We start from the raw sequence: 21,373 nt of genomic DNA, 5'->3' as shown, positions 1-21,373 counted from the left end.
CTTCAGACTGACCTCTGCCCCACAAGTTTTTGGGGGTCACTCAAGGATATGCCTTTTGCATTACTTGTATGCTTGGTTACTTCTAGCATCCTCAGAATTGGAGGAAGCAATCAATGTTAATCCACAAAAATTAATTTTTTCACATATAAGAGCTATAGTATTTCCACAGCATCAGAATTCAGGTGAAATAGCAATAAATGAATTTAGTAATGCACTCTGGGAGGAAAAGCTAAAAGACATGAGTAGTGTCCTTAGCCAATGACTGTTATCTTGCCAGTAAATTTTAGACCCAGCAATTTTCAAAAAATTTTCTGTTTTTTGAAATATCCTTTGCTTCAGACTGAAAAGTTAAATTTGGTCAAAGAAAGCCAGCTGTTTTAAGTTCTAGAAATGTTTAATTACTTTCTAAGCAATCCATTCTCTTAAATGTTGTGCAAAAATATATATATGTAGTATTTATATCCCATAGAGCTGGAATGATCATACAGCATCATAGTCTTGAAGCACGTGTTGCATATGCTCATTGTCGGAGATTTTAGTGGCTCTCTGTCTACTTTTCTTGACTTTTCTTCTGATAGGCTTCACTTTCGGTCCAGTATCTTGCATAGATTTGATACCCTGAAAATAAAAATATTGTATAAAAATTCATTTGTAAAAGCTATATTTTTTACAACACACTTGTCTTGCAATGTCCATAACATTACCTACACTGGAATGGGAACGACCAAAGAATATTGACCATAATGACTAACTTCATAAGAATCTGTGACACCCCTCAAGCAAGGTAGATATATGGAAGTCTCTCACAGTACATTACTCATGCACTTGAAGAGAATAGCAATGTAGATTTACCACGTATCTTCCTCTTCCATGAGACAGAGAGGTACAATAATCACTTTGTTCGAGTTGATGCTCCAGTCAGTTTTGTGTTTGATTTGAAGCTCCACTCAGTTTTATGCATCTACTTAGGCACACTTGAAACATAGTAGCCTAATAAATAAACCCTAACCCCTGAAAATATAATAGATGACCTTTTCTGAAAAATGTCCTGGTAGTACGTCTCGCATCCACCCTAGTTAGATGGTGTGTATAAAGAAAAATTGAATGAACTTCCATTTAAAATGAAATTTCAAACACTTCAAATCAATCTACGGTTTTTTAAAATTTGGCCTTAAGATACAAATTAGTGTGAAAAACATTAGCTAAACAAGTATATATCCAACTAAAAAGTTTGTGAAAGTTACAATCATACGCATTCAAATCTAGACTACCTATAAAATATGTTTTCTTGAAATTGGTTTACTGGAAAAAAGTCCATTCAAAATTTACTGACATTAGCAAGATAAGTTTCACTCAATCTTTTTACATCTTCACTCAGGGTGTGTCATTATTACTATTAATATGTAGCCAGTGGAAATTAACTCAATTTTTTAACATGATTCTAAAAAATAACAAGATTTCACCTAACTGCATATCCCCGAGCTCGCATAGATCTCCGATACTTTACCTTAAAAATCTGGTCATTGTTAACATTTAGTGTTACCAATGAGATAAAAATTATTAAAATACCATTTTCATAAAGTTAATTACAAGACAACTTTCATCTAAAAAAAAAAAAAACTACACAACAATGATACCATTTTAATGGTCAATATCTTACCTGTTTATTAAGGTATTCTTCTATATTGTCATCTTGAAGGCCATCAACCGAGGTATTCCTCCAAAGATTTTGAAATTCTTTCTCAACAGGAAATTGTATTCCTTTGTCATGGTAAAATATGATCTGCTTTTTATCAGTCTGTCGTGTAATGCGAAGAATATCTTTCTCAAGTTGCTGAAAAATAATGTCACATGATTGAAAATGTCACGTGATTGAAAGCATTTCTTTTTATTACGAAAGAAAAATGTACACAAACATTCTTTTAAAGTACACAGGATTTTATTTATAGTGCATACAATACCATGGCAACCTTGATCAATTTTCTTTTGAATGATGGGCATTTGACATTAAGGCATCAAACCCAATATGATAACTTTCATGTGAACTACTAAGTAAAAACCATAACACTGAAATCTGAGATGTTCTCCATAATAATATGACAAAAATATACATATAAAACAATTTAATGTTACGCAGGCACATACCAATGCCTTACCAGAGCACTTGACAGACGGAACAGATTCTGTACATATATTCAAATACAGCACTTGTGCTTTCTGGAGGATATGGAATACTCCTCAGCTGGTAATGTTACCCTACATCACAATGCTCAAATTTAAAGCTTACACTTCAAATTCAAACAAAAATTTCAGCCAATCAAATTGCAGTGAAGAACCTTAATATAAGACAATTTTTAACATGTAAGTAAGAAATTACAGGAAAGAAACTGATGAAAAACTTTGATGACCAAGCTGTTTTTACTTAAGGTAGGAGTTGCAGGGTTTAAACATTTGTTAAGATACTGTGCACTGGTACTGCATAATGCATATCTATGTCTTTGGCTGATTTACAAGAAGGCATTTACCAGTACCACAGACCCTTATTATGGAAGGTCTTTTATCACTATGGCTTTTCTGTTAAATATGTAAAGCTAGGGTTTGCCCTTCTTATACAGTTTATAATTAAAAAGGTGGATGGAGACAGAAGAACTGGTTTAGACGAGTAACGATATGAAGATTTGAGAGACTTGGCATTTGTAGATTATGCAAAACCACATTATTTACAAACTTTTCTGTGCATGAACCACCTCCTGTTTTCAGGCTCTGAGCCATTCCTTTAGAAAGTAACCACTAGGAAAATTTTTCCCAAGCCGCTTCTCTTTCACTACTCACTGCTTCCATTCATTTAATCCCTCCTGTAGTCGAGTGAATGTAGTGTTGGCCTGGCATACCACCAGTCAACATTTCAAATTCTTACAGAGGAGGTCTGTCTTCATCAGTGATGATGTCGATGATTCAATGCATCCATTCAAATTATACAGCAGAAATAATTAGGGACAAAGCAGAAATATTCACTGGAAGTGGTCTTCTGGTTGATATGGTATTTTTGCAAGTGTTTTGTTTTGGCAGAGTTGAATAACCCCATTCATCAGCTCACTCACCACTAGCAGAATGCAAAGCACCTCAGTGGTGTGGTCGGTATGGTGTTGGCATACCACCTCGGTGGCAGCGAGTATGAGGTGTGAGAGATGTGTATTTCTGATGATAGAAGTTCACTCTCGATGTGGTTCAGAAGTCACTTAAAGCTGTTGGTCCCGTTGCTGAATAGCCACTGGTTCCATGCAACATAAAAACACCATACAAACTAGCAGAATGCTGTATATTCTCGCTTTGGCAAGTGCATAAACTTTTTCAGATTTGTCTTCAAGTCATATGTGCATGTCATACCTTTCCATTGATATTGTTTCTTTCTTTTTTTATTAACTGAGCAACCTTTAAGTCTACCTGGTCAGGGAGCTTTGGTTACTGTATATTTAGCCAAGACTGTGGTGATTGAGGATCATAGGGTTGTGATCTTTCCTCTTCGTTGGCTTTTAATTATAACCTGGAACTCATTGCCATTTTTCGAGTGAGTACATGTCGATGCCAATAGACCTTTCAAAATTCTCTCTATGCAATATTACTTATATACATACCAACAGTTTTTCTCTTTTTGTCCAATTGCTGCACTGGAACATGTTCTGATGATGATGAGGGATCATGCACCCTCCTTTTCTTTACCTTCTGATTTCAAGTAGAAAAATAAATGCTCAGGGGTGACGTGAAGCATCCACACAAAAAGATCATGCTTTCTCAAAGGAAAAGAATCAGGTACCAACATTTGAATAAGTATCAATCCTGAAAATGATGCCAAACACCATCAACGAAAGTCAAAAGGTTACGGGACATCATCTGGGAAAGCTGATGCCGAGAGCTGAAGTGGATGGGGCCCCCCATCTACCCCCTCTTAGTTAACTAAACTACCTCATCCCCGAGCTTTGTTGAATTGAATTGAATATAAAATTTAGGCCAAATGCCAAGCACTGGGACCTATGAGGTCATTCAGCGCTGAAATGAAAATTGACAGTAAAAGGTTTGAAAGGTTTAACAGGAGGAAAACCTCGCAGTTGCACTATGAATCAAGTCTTAGGAGAGGGTGGAAATGAATAAGAAAGGAGGTACAGTAAAAGGAACTAAAATTGTTGCAGCTAGGGCCGAAGGCACGATGCAAAGAACCTTAAGTACTGCCTACAGTGCACCGCATGAGGTCCACTGATGGCACAACCCCCCCTAAAGGGGACCAAGCTTTGTGAACCTGACCAGCTAGCTTTCTGAGGTATATATATTTATATAAAAGGAGGTTTGTATCTTCATGGATACATCATGTTTTTCTTATAAACCACTGAATCACAGTGTCCTCTACCTTCCCCAACACTCGACCTTACTTCCTGGTGGACATTAAAGAATGAGGGGAAGATGAGGGACCACAGGACTAGGCATCGTCATGAAGGTATCTGGATCTTGATTGGTGCAAATGAGGTCCATTGCAGTATGAATAAATGGTTTCCATGGCAAATGTGTTATGCGTTACAAAAAAAATTTTTGACTGATACAAAGCACTGTAATTCAAGAAACATTTTTCAACATAATCACAGCTTGCTTCCTCCCTTTCAAAGGCAGGTTCCCATACTATGGATGCATTTCAAATGCTATGAAGTACTTGATATTTCTAAGCCTACCTTGCAATTTTTATATCTATCTCTTACATGGAGAAAACTGAATCAAATTACTCATACGTACTTAAAAACAAATCTACAAACCTTCATAATTTTGTCACAGTGAGGAAGAGACTCTTGAATGTCATCCAATAAAACGCCGCCAAAACCTTTCATATCGTGATGACGAAGAAGTTTGAGCATTGTCTTTCTATCTCGGACTGCCAAAGCAGGTTTAAAAAGATATTTGCCATCTACTTCTTGAATTTTTGGATTATCTGGGAGGGCTTCATTCACCAACCACTGCAAAAAATTAAAAGAAAAGCTTAGAACCAACAAATTACTATATATGAGGCTAAAAAAATCTAAACTGGCAATGATTTGTATTTTGGTCAATTCATTTTCAACACGTACATGATTATGTAAGTACTGACAGTTTGTGCTTGAATGCTATATTTTTATGTTTGCATTTGGGATATCCAGACAGTGTATGTATATATACTATACTGTTATATATACAAATGCAGTTACTGTATACATTATATACAGTGAAGCACATTATACAAATAACATACGTAATCGTTAATGGCTTGTTTTTTTTACTACTGTTACCTATATCAATGTTCTTAATTTACTCTATTAAAATGAGTTACATCTGGCATTTTTCAATACGTAATCAGTTCTTTCATAATACATATATTTGGTATTAACTTCAGTTTGATGTGATAAACACAACAAAGCAACTAGTTCTCCTACCCCAATATCTTTAGTTTTACAGGTTGAACCTCTTTAATTCTGAGTTCTCATGTTCCGCACATTTTTGTCAACATCGTATACATACATTCCTATGTATTATTTACCATATGCATCTGTCTATGCTTATGAAATGATTAATGCATAAAGGGCAAGTCACAGGAAGACAGAATGTACACTTAAAATATGCATCTAGACAGATATTAAAGGTCAATAAAAAACTGGATCTTCATACTAAAAAGTTCATATCATTTCATGATCACATCTAACAGTTATCAAAATCATTAGGTACTTGGATCTAGATACTGAAAAGATAAATTTAATGGAAACACCTAAAAATACTCAAATGTATCTGAACCATTTCAAGTTGTCTATTATTTTCACTTCAATATTTGAAGATACTACAGAAATTTCCTATGTAGTACTGCTATACATACATCACTGATGTAAGAAATGAACCTCCAATGAAAATTCTATTACAGCACAATAAATACAATTCTATGACTACAAAATTTTAATGTTCTCTTGATTCAGGAATGCTGGCTCTACCACCTATTATCCACAAGGCAATTTAAAGAGAAATGCCAAACTACAAAGCAATCACAGCAATTCAGCAGCAAAATTAACCCTGTACAAATTCCTTCCAAGATCAACAGAGCACCTCAAGAAGAAAACACAGGAATCACCTTGAAAAGTTGTTGAATCAAATTTAAACCCCAAAATTTAAAAATGCTAAATAACTAGAGTTGCCATAAAATAAAGCACACCTGAAAATCAAATACCTAAGTACGTACTACAGTAATTCATAAACCATGACAGCCCAACTGATAGAAAGTTTTCTGGTATGTTGTTATCTCTTAAATAAGATTATTTATGCTCTCTCCTGTAAGTGCTATGAATTCTGCCTCAGTGATCTAGTTAAATATCATATACTACAGTACTAAAGCATTAAAAATAAAAAAACTAACAATGTTTCAGAGCTGCCTCATATAATACAAGGATAAACTTCCAACAATAATTCTTAGCACCTAAGCATTAAAACAAGAAATAATTCTCAAACATTTCAGATCAATATAAAAATTTGACTGGTTCATTTAGAATATATAAAAGATTTATATACCTGCTTAACTTTCGACCCAACGTTAAGTTGGTTTGTCTCGTCTAATATTTCGTCAATGGAGAGAGGGTGAGTTTCACCATCTTGATGACGGGCTTTCATGTGCTTGACAATTCTGGCTAAGGCTGTAAATTTGTGCTGCCCAGCACCAGACATACTTTTGTACCTAATAATATAAATAATTAAGTTTAAATACAATTCACACTTACAAATATAAGCTACTGTACTTCAACTGAAGTGATGCAATAGAGAAAAAAAAAGTTTAATGTAACTCACTACTACTACTACTACTATACTACTAGCCATGCTATGACTTTTGTTTACAGTACTACTGTAATCTGTGTAATGCTGTTTACTACACCTTACTCCTTTGATATCCATTAACTGTAAAGAGAGTTTTTTTAGGATCTATAACTCTTTAAACTGTCTCTATCTATTTTAATTTTACAATTGATCTTTCAATGTGTACTTAAAGTTACAAAATATGAACAATTTCATATCTGATTCTTAACAGTTTAGTTATTACTTAACAGAAAAAACTGAGTTCTGCTTTAATTCCTATTCAAATTCATGTTCAGTCGAAAATTGTTATAAAATAAATCGTTATAAAATGGTTATAGAACATTCTTTAAGTTTCTATAACAAAAAGTAATACTTTAAGACTGATTTAGCTGCTGAAGATAAACAAAAAAAATCATAATTTTAAAACAGAAATGAAATTCTGGTTGGGTAGCAGCTGCAATATTAAAGCTTTAGAAATAGCCTTAATGGGAAAGAAACCACGCATGACTTACCCGCCAGTGTCGGTTGTAGGAGGTTTACTTGCAGACTTCTTTTTGGCCGAATCAACATGTGAACTTTCAGTTTTACGCTTCTTAACTTCAACACTGAAAAATATACAGCAAAATCAGAGGCGTGCAAAACACTTTAAACACACAGCTTTCTCAATAAAGAAATAAAACTGTATACTATAAACCACATGAATCTTTTAAGGATATGAAAAATAAAATTGAGGAATACACTTCAGGGTTGTTATAATGATCGTCTTGAACAGGTCATCATAAAATAGCAGATAACATTGTACTACTGACATCTAAAAGACAAGTTTTTGCAATTGAAAAACATCCCAAAAGAAAGGAAATATGTACTGTAATGATGATTGCAAGGATGAATGTAAACTTCAATATTGAATTGGCAATGTACACTGTACCATGAATAATGTCTTTCACAAAAAGCAAGAACCTACCATTTACTTCAAATATTCTCTTTAATAACTCCCAATAAACATGTTCCAAGTGAACCAAAAATATTTAAACTTTACCATTTAATTTTTACATAATCCTCCTTACCAACAAATAAAGAAAAATATGTATAACCTCCTTGACATCAGTAATTAATGCTCATCTCTAACTATGTACCTTTTGTTCTACTGGTAAATGTCAATATCACATGCATATGCTCAAGTACTTTAGTTTTACCTTGTACTATCTTCAAGCCTTCACTTTAAAAATAGTACCTTATCTGTTCTGTGGATTTTTTTTTATACTTCTTTTTATAATGTTGGTTGATGTAAAGACGTGTTGGTTTTCTGATGTAAAGACTTGAACAGATTTGGCTAATAAGGTACCATGCATTTGTCTAAAAATTAGGAGCAAATGTGTAATATGAAAGCAAAAAAATTACATAATCTGTTGGCAGAATAACTTTAATAATACTGCCATGAATGGGAATTATGTTTGGTAAAAATCTTAAAAAATTTACCTGGAATTTGTATATTTTAGTCTATAATTAATTTAGCAGCTATTAGGAATATAATTGTACTTACGACGGGTTAGCAATGGCACGCCTCATAAAGGCCTCCTTTTCTCTCATCAGTGATCGGTCCATTTTGATGTGATCTGAAATTAAAATTTAAATGTAATATAAAGAAAATATAATGGAAACTATATCCATACACACTTGAGTTAGAATACATTACCTGTCAACAAACTATTTTTTCTGGTTTTAGTATATGGCTGCTACTGGTTCCATCAATTAGAATATTGTATAATTTTTCTAGTATTTTCAATACATGAGCTTATAATGCTGCAAATCATACATTTTCAAGGCCCTATGCGTTTGCTCTTCACAGAAATAAAAGACTACAAGCTTATGACAGATTCAGCTTACGACGTTCTGAGGTTACGATGCTTTTCAATTATATTCATCAGAAATTATTTCCGGGTTTATGACGCATGTTCCAGGGTTACATCACTTACGATGTTGATCTGATGGAAGAAATATGACTCCAAAAAGTTTTTTTTTATGAAAAATGCAATAAAAATGCAGTTAACATGGTTTTTAATACACCAAAAGCATTAAAAGTAAAGTTTTTTGGGTATTTTTGATGATTTTCCAGCTTGCGACGATTTTCGGCTTATGACGCGTCTTAAGAACGAAACCCGTCGTAAGCTGGTGACTGCCTGTATAGCATTAGTGAATGCAGTATTTCCCTGGAATTCTATTTGGTTAGTAAGAGAGTCTAAAATAAAACTAAAGATCTGAAACAAAACTCAAGACTGAAAAACCAGTTGAATTACAACCCAACAGCAACATAAAACTTCCATAACAAGAATGATACAAAAAATAAGTTTCAAATTTTAATCAAATATACCAAACTTTGATATGACTAGTTTAAAAACCAAAGCCTTGCTGAAATGTAACCATGACTAATGTGACTAGTACCAGCATACAGAGTACAGTACAGTATATTACAGAACTGCCTACATTTAAAAGTAAAATGGCAAAATGCATCGACCTAAAATTGAAAATCACTGTTAAATAGTAGTTGGAAAAGGAAATAAAAGTATGATATTAGTTCATGTGCTAAGGAAGAAAGGGCCTAAAATTGAAATGTTTGTACAAATTATCGACTTTAAGTTTATATATACCTGAATACCATATACATGAAAAAAGTTAAATGATGGAGCTATAATGCTGTGTTTGTGAAAAATAATCTTGAACATCACCTTTGACAATGCTATATCACCATCATTTATGCTTTTACATCATATGTTTGCTTAACTGGGTTAGAGATATCCTGAGCTCTCTACATTCTTTTCTGCGCTATGTACCTTCAACCTGAATTAAAAGCTGGTCTCTAACTCCACCTTCCACCTTTTCATGATTTCCATGGCATTCTAACTGGCCTTATCCATGGTACTTTAATTTTATTACATTTTTGACTTGCTTGTCCTAAACTCTCAATTGATTTCAAATAAGAATTCAGTATACTTTCCAGTTTAATGTAGGCTATGCTATTGTCAATATATATGCTGGGGTTCAAGGTAGCTTGAGAGAGATATCTGACACTTATTTTTGTCTGTAGCTTGTCTGGGCTGGATATATTTTGTTCTAGTAAAATGTGATCTACCCTTGGGCTGGTGCAGCCTATGTTTTAAGACCTAGGTTCTTTTTTGGGTTTCAAGTAGCATCAGAGATATCCGACAGATTTCCTGTGTCTGTAGCTTGGCTGGGTAAAATTTTGGGCAAAATTTAGCTATAAGTTCAAACATTAACATTACATTATTGATACTTATACGTACGTGAGATTTACTCATTTTGGATTAAGCTAGTCTAGTTGAGATAATTTTCAAACACAGGCTCTAAACAATCATAATATTTACATTATATAATTACAGTGGTCCCCCCGTATTCGCGTTCTCCGGATTCGCGGACTCACACATTCGCGGATTTTTCTTTGGAACCTATCTAGAAATTATTCGTGGACGGACTCGCCCATTCGCGGAATTTTCCGACGAAAATAATCACTAATTAGTGTATTTTGATGTTTATTTTCATGACTAAATACATTTTTATGATACAAAAATGATTTACTAATTTTCAAATATTAATTTTGATAAATACTGTATTGTAAGTAATAATAAGTAAATTTCATAATAAAAATAATAATTCTCTCTCTCTCTCTATCGGTCTCTCTCTCTCTCTCGTTCTCTCTCTCTCTCCCTCTCTACTACAAAGATGTATGTTTTTTTGTATGATAAATAAATGATTTACTATTTTCAAATATTAAAATTAATTTATACAGCAATAATATCAATTCATTAAAGAAAATACCATAGTGAATTAGTAAGATTTTAGCTTATAAATTTAAAAAACTATGGAAGAATGAAGGAAATCCCAGTCTTCTTTCTCTAAAACTGTCAGATATATGTATCAAGTTAAGTGACAGGAGGGGGAAGGAGCTGTTTTGTTGCTGCCATCAAGTGCTCATGAAATTTCCCCCCCTCCCCTCCTCTCTCATCATACCCTCTCTCTCATCTCTCTCTCGCTCACTCTCTCCTCTCTCTCCTCTCTCATCGTCCTCTCTCCTCGTCTCTCTCTTCTCTCTCATTTACTGAGACTCGAGATTTTTTATAGTACTTGTACTATTTGTTTTTAATACTTTCAAATAATAATAATAATAATAACTGTAATTACAAAATTCATATTATGTGATAGTATTTTAAAGAAATACAATACTAATCTATCCATGTCACTTTTAAATTAAGGTTAACTCTCTCTCTCCTCTCTCTCTCTCTCTCTCTCTCTCGTCTCCTCTCTCCTCTCTCTCCTCTTTTCTCTTTTACCGAGATGAAAGAATTTTTATGGTACTAGTATGTAAATGTTTATTGATAATTTCAGTTATTTAATAATAATAATAATAATAATAATAATAATAATAATAATAATAATAATAATAATAATAATAATAATAATAATAATGATAAAACTGTAATTACAAAATTCATAATGGTACTATTTTAAAGAGATGAAAATGACCTTTCCATTTCACTTGTAAGGATAACTCCTCTTTCTTACCGAGATGAGAGAATTTTTTATGGGTGATGGTACGTGTTTCATTTTATTTTCAAATAATAAGAATAAAATAATAAATAATAATAATAGAAGTAGTAATAATACGATAACTAATTTCAAATGAAAATTCTTCCCTTCGTCTTTTCCTGTATCAATTTCCATACCTCAACTCCAGTGACGCTCGGAGCTGGGAAAGTAACGATGCCATACAATGGTTAACGAATTTAATGGTTTTATGTAATATCTCTATCTCTCTCTCTCTCTTACTGAGATGAGATCATTTTCATGGACATGTATGTAACAAGTTTATCATTAATATTTTCCAATAATAATACTATAACTGTAAGTACAAAATTCATATGCGAGTATTTTAAATACAATAATCATTCCATTTCTCTCTTTTAAATACTGTAAGGACAACTCTCTCTCTCTCTCTCCTCCACAAGATAATTGTCATAGTGGTAACTCTGTCTCTCTTGGCTGCAAGTGTTATAAGTACGTATCCTTTAAGGCTACTAATGTTTAGGATTACTTTGAAATTATATTAATACAATCTCTAAGATTAATACAGTAATATGATAATAATTTAAGGTAAATTTGATGCAGGATGTTACATAAGGTATACATTTGGCGTTTCTATTTCTTCCTTCTTTTGTCTCTCTCGCTCTCAGCAAAAGAATTGATAGACAGACAAACATAATTGCACAGTCCTCTCTTTCTCTCTTCTCTGGAGAAATATATGTACGTATTTATGGGAGGGGAAAAAAGTTGCCTACAGACGTTCATTTCAATCTATTGAAATCGTAAGGAGTTATTCTCTCTCTCTCTCTATTTTTAATGGTAAAATGTTTAAGATGACTTTAAAATGATATTAATAATACCAATTCAATGGTATATTTGATGTAGGATAATACTTCAAGTAGACATTTGGTATTTGTGATTTCACATACAATTGTGTCCCTTGTAAAAAGAAAATGGATGTCTCAAATAGTAACAGTATGAAAGAAAATGTGCATACTGAATACTTATGGGGGACTGAATTATTTTCACATTCGTGGATTCTAACTATTCGCGAGGGGGGTCTGGAACGCATCCCCCGCGAATACGGGGGGACCACTGTATTTAATAAAAAGTGCTAACAAACCTAATATTCCTTCTACAACTTGTGAAGCAATGGCCTGTACATATTGTTTTAACTCAGTTGAGTCAAGAGAGTTGCTTTAAATTTAGGTGCCTTTTGGACATCAAAATCAAATTGCCATAAAAATTGAACCAATCAAGCTTTGCTTGGCATTAGAGTCATCAGTACTAACCAGACTGATTGTCTGCCCCCTCCCCACAAAAAAAAAAAAAAAAAAAAAAAAAAAAAAAAAAAAAAAAAAAATCAACTTCTGTCCTGCCTGTCACGATCGCCAGAAGCGAGTGCGGAGCACCAATAATTCAATAACCTTTGGCCCTTTGGGGGCTCCAGCCTCAGCACACTTATTTCCTATCTACAGACTGGTATTGGCCCTGTCTTATCTTATAAACTGAAAACCTAATTTTTATCCAAAAACTCACAAAGGGTGCTGGTAGCCCCCTGCAAGTTGGGAGCCAGAATGCAATGTTAAATTGAGATGAATTCCTGTACGCCTATTTCACTTGTATGATTTATGGCAGTCTTGGTCACATTAGGATGGTGGGAGGTTCCCAGGCTATGAAGGCCCCAACTAGATAGGATCTGGTACCTACGTTAGGTTAATTTGGGGAAGGTATGGTTCAGAAGCATCCATGCAATTGGCCTTGTGACATTTCTGTTCTCTAACTTACATGCTAAAGAACTGTGCAACTGATAAGATATTAAAAAACAGGAACCATGCATTAGCCTGGTCCAACTGTTTGTAATGTGGTTTCTGTATTTCAGAATAATAGTGTAGGAGCAATACGCTCATTTTTGGTTTCTCCAACCCAGTCTCGTACCAGGGTGTCCTATAATTGTTACCTATATAAGCTGGGCCTTTAGGGGACTAGAATAGAATACAGAATTTAGGCCAATGGTAAAGCCCTGGAACTTATAGGGTAAATAACCAAATGACCACCATTTCGCTCAATATTCAAGTGGTGAAACAACAATACAATTACATCTTTAAGCATACCATTCAAAAGATTAAGTTTCAGTCTCTAGAGTGGTATGCTTAAAGATGTCATTGTATTGTTTTATCAGTTAAATATCGAGTGAAAAAAGTGGTCATTTCAAGTGAAATGGTGGCCATTTGGTCGTTTACCCTAAGGTCACGCAGCGCTGAAAAGGAAATTGATAGTAAGAAGGTTTGATAGGTGTAACAGGAGGAAAACCTCTCGGCTGCACTACGAAACAATTTCCAGAGCGAGTGAATATCCGCGGTCCGCCGATTTTCTTGTTAATGTGTGCTGTCAGTAAAAACGTGACGGAACGGGGCTTCGCACCTTATCCACATATTTAAATACTCTTGGCAAGCTCGTTTGTTCTGGCAATTGTTTCGCTGCATACGCTAGCCTCAGGGTTAAGATCAACTGGGTACTTAGATAGGAGCTGTAACTGTGTACCGCAGATACACAAACTACCATAAGTTTCAGAGAGGGTGAAAAGCCAGATGGAAGAGAGAAAATATGAAAGGAAGCACAGTTAAACGGATGAAAGGGATTGTAGCTAGGGGCCTAATGAAGGGACGCTGCAGAGACCTTTAAGTAATGCCTACCTACAGTGCAGCACGTGAGGTACACTGACTGCACTGACCCAACGTGTGGTCTAGCGAACAATAACGGTCAAATTACAAAAATACACGAGGTGGGCAGTTGGAAAAAATGTTTTAGCCTAGGTAAGTTAGGAGAAACAATCACGGACGATCCACCATCACAAGCTGGCCGGGTCTTATTCACTCGATATGTAATTGGTGAAACAAGAATACAATTACAACTCTAAGCATACCATTCAAAAGATTGAAGTTTTGTCAACATAATGTGATATATGAAAGCCCCATACAAACTAAAATAAGCATGCGACGCTCTTCGTAAAATATGTTTTCAAGGCAGTTTTGAAATCCAATATGGCAGCGATCGTGTGGCTGGACAGGTCTGGTCACGGATGGACACCATCTTTCCCAGCCTTCCCAGCACTCATTTGAACACTTAGCGTATATATGTAATGTTTATTGATCTTGCATTGTAATCAGCACAATAAAACAAAATTTTGTTGCCTATATTAGTGAAAGTATGAAACTTGTTATTCCTGGGGTCATGGTTTGAACTGAATTCATTTTTACCTTGTAATCGGTGGTTTTATCCTCACTGCCATCACAACTGAAACTCCACAGTGCTTATTTGATTGTTATTATACACATTTTGGTCTTAATTCACTCCACATTGCACTTGAACCACGTTACTGTTCCTGGTTCCTAAGCGCTCACAAATCACCAAACAAACAGTTTCCGAGCAGCAGACGACGACGCTGCAAAGTTTTATTCCCTTAATTGTTTACTTTACTCATTATTTAGTTCAACTTTACTTTGTTATTTTAAAATTTTTATTTAATTCATGTCTATTACCTCTTTTTTGCAACCAAATTACCTCGAAAAATTACAGATATTTCTGAAGTAGATACAATCCAATGTTTCTAACCTTGTTGTATATCTGGCTGCTGAAAACCATAGCAGAACAGACTATGGATAAGTGGATTATAATTTTTTTTTTTTTCTAGCACTTTTCATTGATTTAAGTCTATATTAGTATTTTGATTTTTTAAATAACTGTATGCCAGAAATAAATGTAACCTTTAATGTTTGCATGCTAAGAATGGCAAATCATCGTTGCCACATTAGTGGAGCTTCACACATACGTCGATGCATTATTATAAACTGTTTCCATGAATTCTAGTTATCATAGTAATGCAATAATGATAAAATTGCTTTAATATTCATGTGTATATACTTTCAATACATAGGCTAATTTCACCAATTTCCACGTTTTGTGTGAGTCTTATACCCAGTTTAGAGGGTGAACACATACCAATTGGCAACAGAGAGAGAGAGAGAGAAAGGAAGGCAAAGGAAGGAAGAAGGACAGGGGTGGCGGTGGAGGGGGGGGAGAGGGTAGGTGGAGCTTTTTACGCGTGTTCGTATCCATTTCTGGATGATGGAGTTTTGTCTCTTGGTACAAGGAAAAGTGTCGTTATTCTTTACGATTAGTGATTCACGATACCCTCATAAATTACGGCAATGGGTGTAATACACTATAGCAAAATCTCGTTCTGATACGAGTGTTTGTTACAGAAATATTGCCAAAAAACGTGCTTGCACTGTCTCTGAAACCCATAGTAGGTATGCTGCTTAGTTGTCAATCAAGTTTTTTGTAATTAAGTATTTTTTACAAGCTAACTATTGTATAAATTTGTATTTTTCTTAATCAAAACATATGCCCCTCAATGCTAACTTTCCTCTTTTAACGACTTTCTGGTCATTGCAAATTCGGCCCCATTAATTTCTTATGGTGCGAAAACAGACAGAGGCACAGGGACCGAAAGCGATTGCGTCTCACTACGGCGGTAATCCGGCAGTAAAACATCTTCATATATCCAAAAAGTAAATAATAAAGATATATATGCGCATTACGATTATAACAATTACATGCATAGCTGATAATCTGCAAGAATAACTAGTAAACTGTTCTGCAAGAAAGTTGAGTATAGCAATTCACCTACAATAGGTTCAAAAGTCAAGATGTCGTGACGTCATAATACAGGACTTAAAAGAAAGTTCTAATTCTGAAAAATAATTACTTAAATTTGAGTCAGAATCGAGTTACTTTTTCAATAACAAATATTTTCAAATTAATCATCATAAATATGTAAAATATTGATGTTTTACTATTTATTTAAATAATTATCTAGTGCACACTTCGTCGTCGTCTTCTTCTACCAAAACAGTTGTTTACTTAAAAACGTTGCGGCCAGTGACCGTGTTCCGATTGTTGTGATGAAAGTGCCCCAGCATCTATGGGTATAAGTGGTGTGTAGATTTATCACAAGAAATGGGAAGTTTGTTGACACAAGCGTCTCCACAAACATTGAGACTATGATATTTAAGCGTAAGCATAAATCTCGAAAGCATTTTGGTGAGATTTGCACTGCGTTGGACACCTTTTCACTACCATCTGTTTAATGGTTTAAATTTGGCCTTAATTTCTAACTTTGGAGAAAATGCTTACTTTGAAAGGAGAGTAGAGGTCTTTACCTCCGTCTCTCACCAACAACAAGTCGCGACTGATGCCCATCTCCGGTGTCAGGACACGTTATAAGTACTTTTTCGGAGGGTGTCCAGCCGTGATCGTCAGTGAGTTGAGTCAGGCCATGCGGTTGTTTACCCTATTTGATGAAAAGATTAGCTAGGTAGTAGGGTAGAATATCACGACAGGCCAACCCTCATCACGGTGGACGGGTCTTATTCACTCGATATTTAATTGGTGAAACATGAATACAATTGCAACTCTAAGCATACCATTTAAAAGACTGAAGTTTCGTCAACATATTGTGATATATGAAAGCCCCATACGAACTAAAATAAGCATGTGAGCTCTTCGTAAAATATGTTTTCAAGGCAGTTTTGAAATCCAATATGGCGGCTACGTTTTCCATGGACGGTTCTCATCAGTGACGGCCACCATCTTTCCCCAGCCTTCCCAGCACTCATTTGAACAATGTTAGCGTATGTATGTAACGTTTATTGATCTTACTCAAGACTGCAGTTGTAATCAGCACAATAAAACAACATTTTGTTGCCATATATTAGTGAAAGTATGAAACCTTGTTATTCCCGCGGGGTTATGGTTTGAACTGAATTCATTCTTATACCTTGTAATCGGCGGTTTTTTTATCCTTACTGGCCATCACAACTGAAACTCCACAGTGCTTATTTGATTGTTATTATACACATTTTGGTCTCAGTTCACTCCACATTGCACTTTAAACCCGTTGCTGTTCCTGTTTCTAAGCGCGCGCGCCATAAACACAATTACGAACAGCAGCCGACGACAGACGACGACGAAACTGCAAAGTTTTATTCCCTAAACTGTTTACTTTACTCGTTATTTAGTTTAAATTTACTTTGTTATTTAAAAATTTTGATTTAATTCATGTATATTATCCCTTTTTTTGCAACCAAATTACCCCGAAAAATTAACAGATATTTCTAAAGTAGATAAAATCAAATGTTTCTAACGTTTTTCGTACATCTGCTCTGCCGAAAACCACCCATAGAGGAACGAATACGGAAAAGTGCATAGAGGAACGACTATGTTTTTTTTTTTTTTTTTTGCTTTTTTTGTTTTTGCTAGCACTTTTCATTGATTTCAGTCTTTATTAATATTTTGAATTTCTTTAATAATCGTATGCCAGAAATAAATGTAACCTTAATGTTTTGCATGCTTTAATGTTTGCATGCTAAGAATGGCAAAATCATCGTTGCCACATTAGTGAGGCTTCACACATACGCCGTTCCATTATTATAAACTGTTTTCCATGAATTCTAGTTGTCATAGTAATGCAATAATGATAAAATTGCTTTAATATTTATGTATATATACTTCCAATACATAGCCTAATTTCACCAATTTCAAACGTTTTGTGTGTAGTCTTATACCCAGTTTGGAGGGTCAACACATACCGAATGGCGACAGAGAGAGAGAGAGAGAGAGAGAGAGAGGAAAGGAAGGCAGAGGAACGAAGAAGAAAAGGGATGGCGGTGGAGGGGGAGGGGGGGTGGGGTGGGGAGAGGGTAGGTGGAGCTTTTATACGCGTGTTCGTATCCATTTCTGCATAATGGAGTTTTGTCTCTTGGTACAAGGACAAGTGTCGTTATTCTTTACGATTAGTGATTCACAGATACCCTTATAATTACGGCACTGGGTGTAATGCACTATAGCAAAATCTCGTTCTGTTACGAGTGTTCGTTACAGAAATAGGTTATTGCCCAAAAACGTGCTTGCACTGTCTCTGAAACCCATAGTAGACATGCTGCTTAGGTTGTCAATCAAGTTTTTTATAACCAATGGATACGCGTGTTCGTATCCTTTCTGCATAATGGAGTTTTTGTCTCTTGGTACAAGGCAAGTGTCGTTATTCTTTACGATTAGTGATTCACGATACCCTTATAAATTACGGCACTGGGTGTAATGCACTATAGCAAAAATCTCGTTCTGTACGAGTGTTACAGAAATAGGTATTGCCCAAAAATGTGCTTGCACTGTCTCTGAAACCCATAGTAGACATGCTGCTTGGTTGTCAATCAAGTTTTATAACCAAGTATTTTTACAAGCTAGCTATTGAATAAATTTGTATTTTTCTCAGTCAAAAACATATGCCCTCAATGCTAACTTTCCTCTTTTTAACGACTTTCTGGTCATTGCAAATTCGGCCCCATAATTTCTTATGGTGCGAAAACAGACAGAGGCCCATGGACCGAAAACGATTGCGTCACACTACGGCGATAATCCAGCAAGAAACATCTTCATATATCCAAAAGTAAATAATAAAGATATATATGCGCATTACGATTATAACAATTACATGTATAGCTGATAAAAACAATTCTGCATTGAATAACTGGTAACTGTTTCTGCAATGACAGTTGAGTTATAGCAATTATTTACAATAGGTACGAAAGTCAAGATGTTCGTGACGTCATAATATGGAACTTAAAAGAACGTTCTAATTCAGAAAAATAATTACTTAAATTTGAGTCAGAGTCGAATTACTTTTTCAATAACGAATATTTCAAATTAATCATCATAAATATGTAAAATATTGATGTTTTTACTACTTATTTAAAAATTAAAATTACTAAGAGGACGCTTCTCGTCATCTTCTACCAAAACAGCTGTTTACTCCTGGTTTGTTTGTTGGTGAGAATCGTGTTTCGATTGTTGTGATAAAGTGCTCCAGCGTCTGTGGGTACAAGTGGTGTGCGGATTTATCACAGGAATTGGAAAGTTTTGTTGACAACAAGCGACTCCGTAAACATCGAGATGGCGTCAATCTTCGAAAACATTTTTAGTTAAGTAAAAATTTCAAAAGCGTTTTGGTGAGATTTCCACTGCGGTGGGGCACCATTTTCAGTACCCTCTGTTTAAATCTTAAAATTTGAAAATTTGGCCTTAATTTCTAACTTTGGAGAAAATACTTACTTCAAAGGAGGGTAGAGGTTCTTTAGCTCCGTTTCTCACCAACAACAAGTCGCGACTGATGCCCATCTCGGGTGTCAGGACGCGTTATAATGTACTTTTTCGGAGGGTGGCAAACGTTGAATGTAGGTGGCCTGGTTGGCCTGCCGTGGTGATCTACCCTATAACCTACTGGGACTGGTCAAGTCTATTAGGTAGTGTACTGGCGTGGAAAATAAGCAGGTAACCCGGACCAGAACAAGCCGGCTTAGAAAAACCTATTAATTAATTTAAATAACGTAAGACACTCAACTGCCATACTAGTAGGTAGCTAGCCTAGGTACCATCTAGGTACATTAAGCTATTCTTGGCAAGTAATAGTAGGTACCTACCTACCAAATTAACTTAGGCTACCTACACCTGAAGCTATTCCAAGATACCCAATGTATTGAAATGAAACAGACTTCGAAATCACTTGAAATCAAACAGCAATAAAGTCGAAATTTTTAAAAGGAAATCAAAATTACCCGTAAATCGTAGACAAGTCGGAAATTATTTAGCAGTAGTGACACTTCGACTGCAGTTTTCGACTCACTAACGTAAACAAAGCCAAAGCCCAAAGGTTCGACCCCCGACCAGGGTCTGAGGGAACGTTACCTTGGGTACAGTTCGGATATATGCATTAAAATCATCTATATTTCGACGTGACCTGGTCAAAAATTCGCGATTAATCTTTACTTGTCTCAATTTTATTTATCCATACTCGTATTTCATTCGATTATCTCAGACATTATCATCCGGATGTTTCGGAAATAAAATCAGAGTTTGGACACCAAGAAAAGTCACCTTGGGTACAGTTATATATGCATTAAAATCATCTATATTTTGGTGTGACCTGATAAAAAAAGACGTGATTAATCTTTATTTGGGTAATTTTTAATAATACCCACTCATTTCATTAGATAATAAGTAATATCATCATTTGCATGTCTCCAAAAATGGCATCAGAGTTTGTACCCCCAAGAAAAGTTACCTTGGGTACGGTTCATTTTTTATTTATTCAAAATTTAATATACAATAGAGGTTAAAGTATGTACGCCCTTTGATCTATACTCGCATTTCATTCTATCATCACAATTATCATAAATATTATCACATGAACGTTTCTGGTGAAAAAATATGACCGTGATCTGTGTCGAACTGCAAGAGGAAAATAATGTCAGATCATGTGTATCTTCTTCTTTCCCACCGTTTGCTTACAAACGTTTTTATACGACAGACCTTCCAAACATCCCATTTCAAGATGCAACAACTCTCCTCGGTATAGACGATTGTTCATTAATGGAGCTATATATATGACCCAATAAAGGCACATAATTGGAAAAAAGACGTTTCAACACACAACACCAACACTTAGTCTCTTCAGTCAGGTGCCGTCTGTGATAGATGAGGATCTATGCTAAAATATGGAGATATTCAAGAGATTACCCTTTTAGTGGAATTTTCTTTGTGACTGGAGATCTTCACTGAAATTAATCTACACCCATCAGCAATAAGCATACAGGACTATACTGACACACAATTGAGATATACCAGAGAAAAGGCAAAATTACTGAAGTATGTTTGCTGACGTGAATACAATATTCATGAAGGTATCTGCATGAAGATCGAGATTTTGTGGCCTATAGAGGGTAGGAAGGCATGATTACACTGACTAAACCCCGCACGTTTAGCGACTCCCTTAGATATCTTGGACTTCAAATTTACGGGCTTGGTTTGTGAA

The 21,373-nt window shown here is 35.1% G+C and overlaps 1 protein-coding gene across 1 annotated transcript; it reads right to left on the bottom strand.

Annotated features, from left to right (window-relative positions):
- Positions 1-372: 372 nt before the first annotated feature.
- On the bottom strand, positions 373-20,257 carry LOC135199242 (transcription initiation factor IIE subunit beta-like). Its single transcript, XM_064227113.1, has 7 exons — positions 20,118-20,257; positions 8,390-8,462; positions 7,359-7,451; positions 6,568-6,730; positions 4,800-4,997; positions 1,661-1,834; positions 373-618 (listed from the first exon to the last, which is right to left on the bottom strand). The coding sequence occupies exons 2-7, from the start codon at positions 8,449-8,451 to the stop codon at positions 481-483; spliced, it is 828 nt and encodes a 275-aa protein (XP_064083183.1). The 5' UTR covers positions 8,452-8,462; positions 20,118-20,257; the 3' UTR covers positions 373-480.
- Between the last annotated feature and the right edge of the window lie 1,116 nt (positions 20,258-21,373).

Source organism: Macrobrachium nipponense, chromosome 25, assembly GCF_015104395.2.
Source record: "Macrobrachium nipponense isolate FS-2020 chromosome 25, ASM1510439v2, whole genome shotgun sequence".
Lineage (NCBI taxonomy): Eukaryota > Metazoa > Arthropoda > Malacostraca > Decapoda > Palaemonidae > Macrobrachium > Macrobrachium nipponense.
Note: the sequence above shows the minus strand (reverse complement) of the source record. Positions and strands in the feature narration are given on the sequence as shown.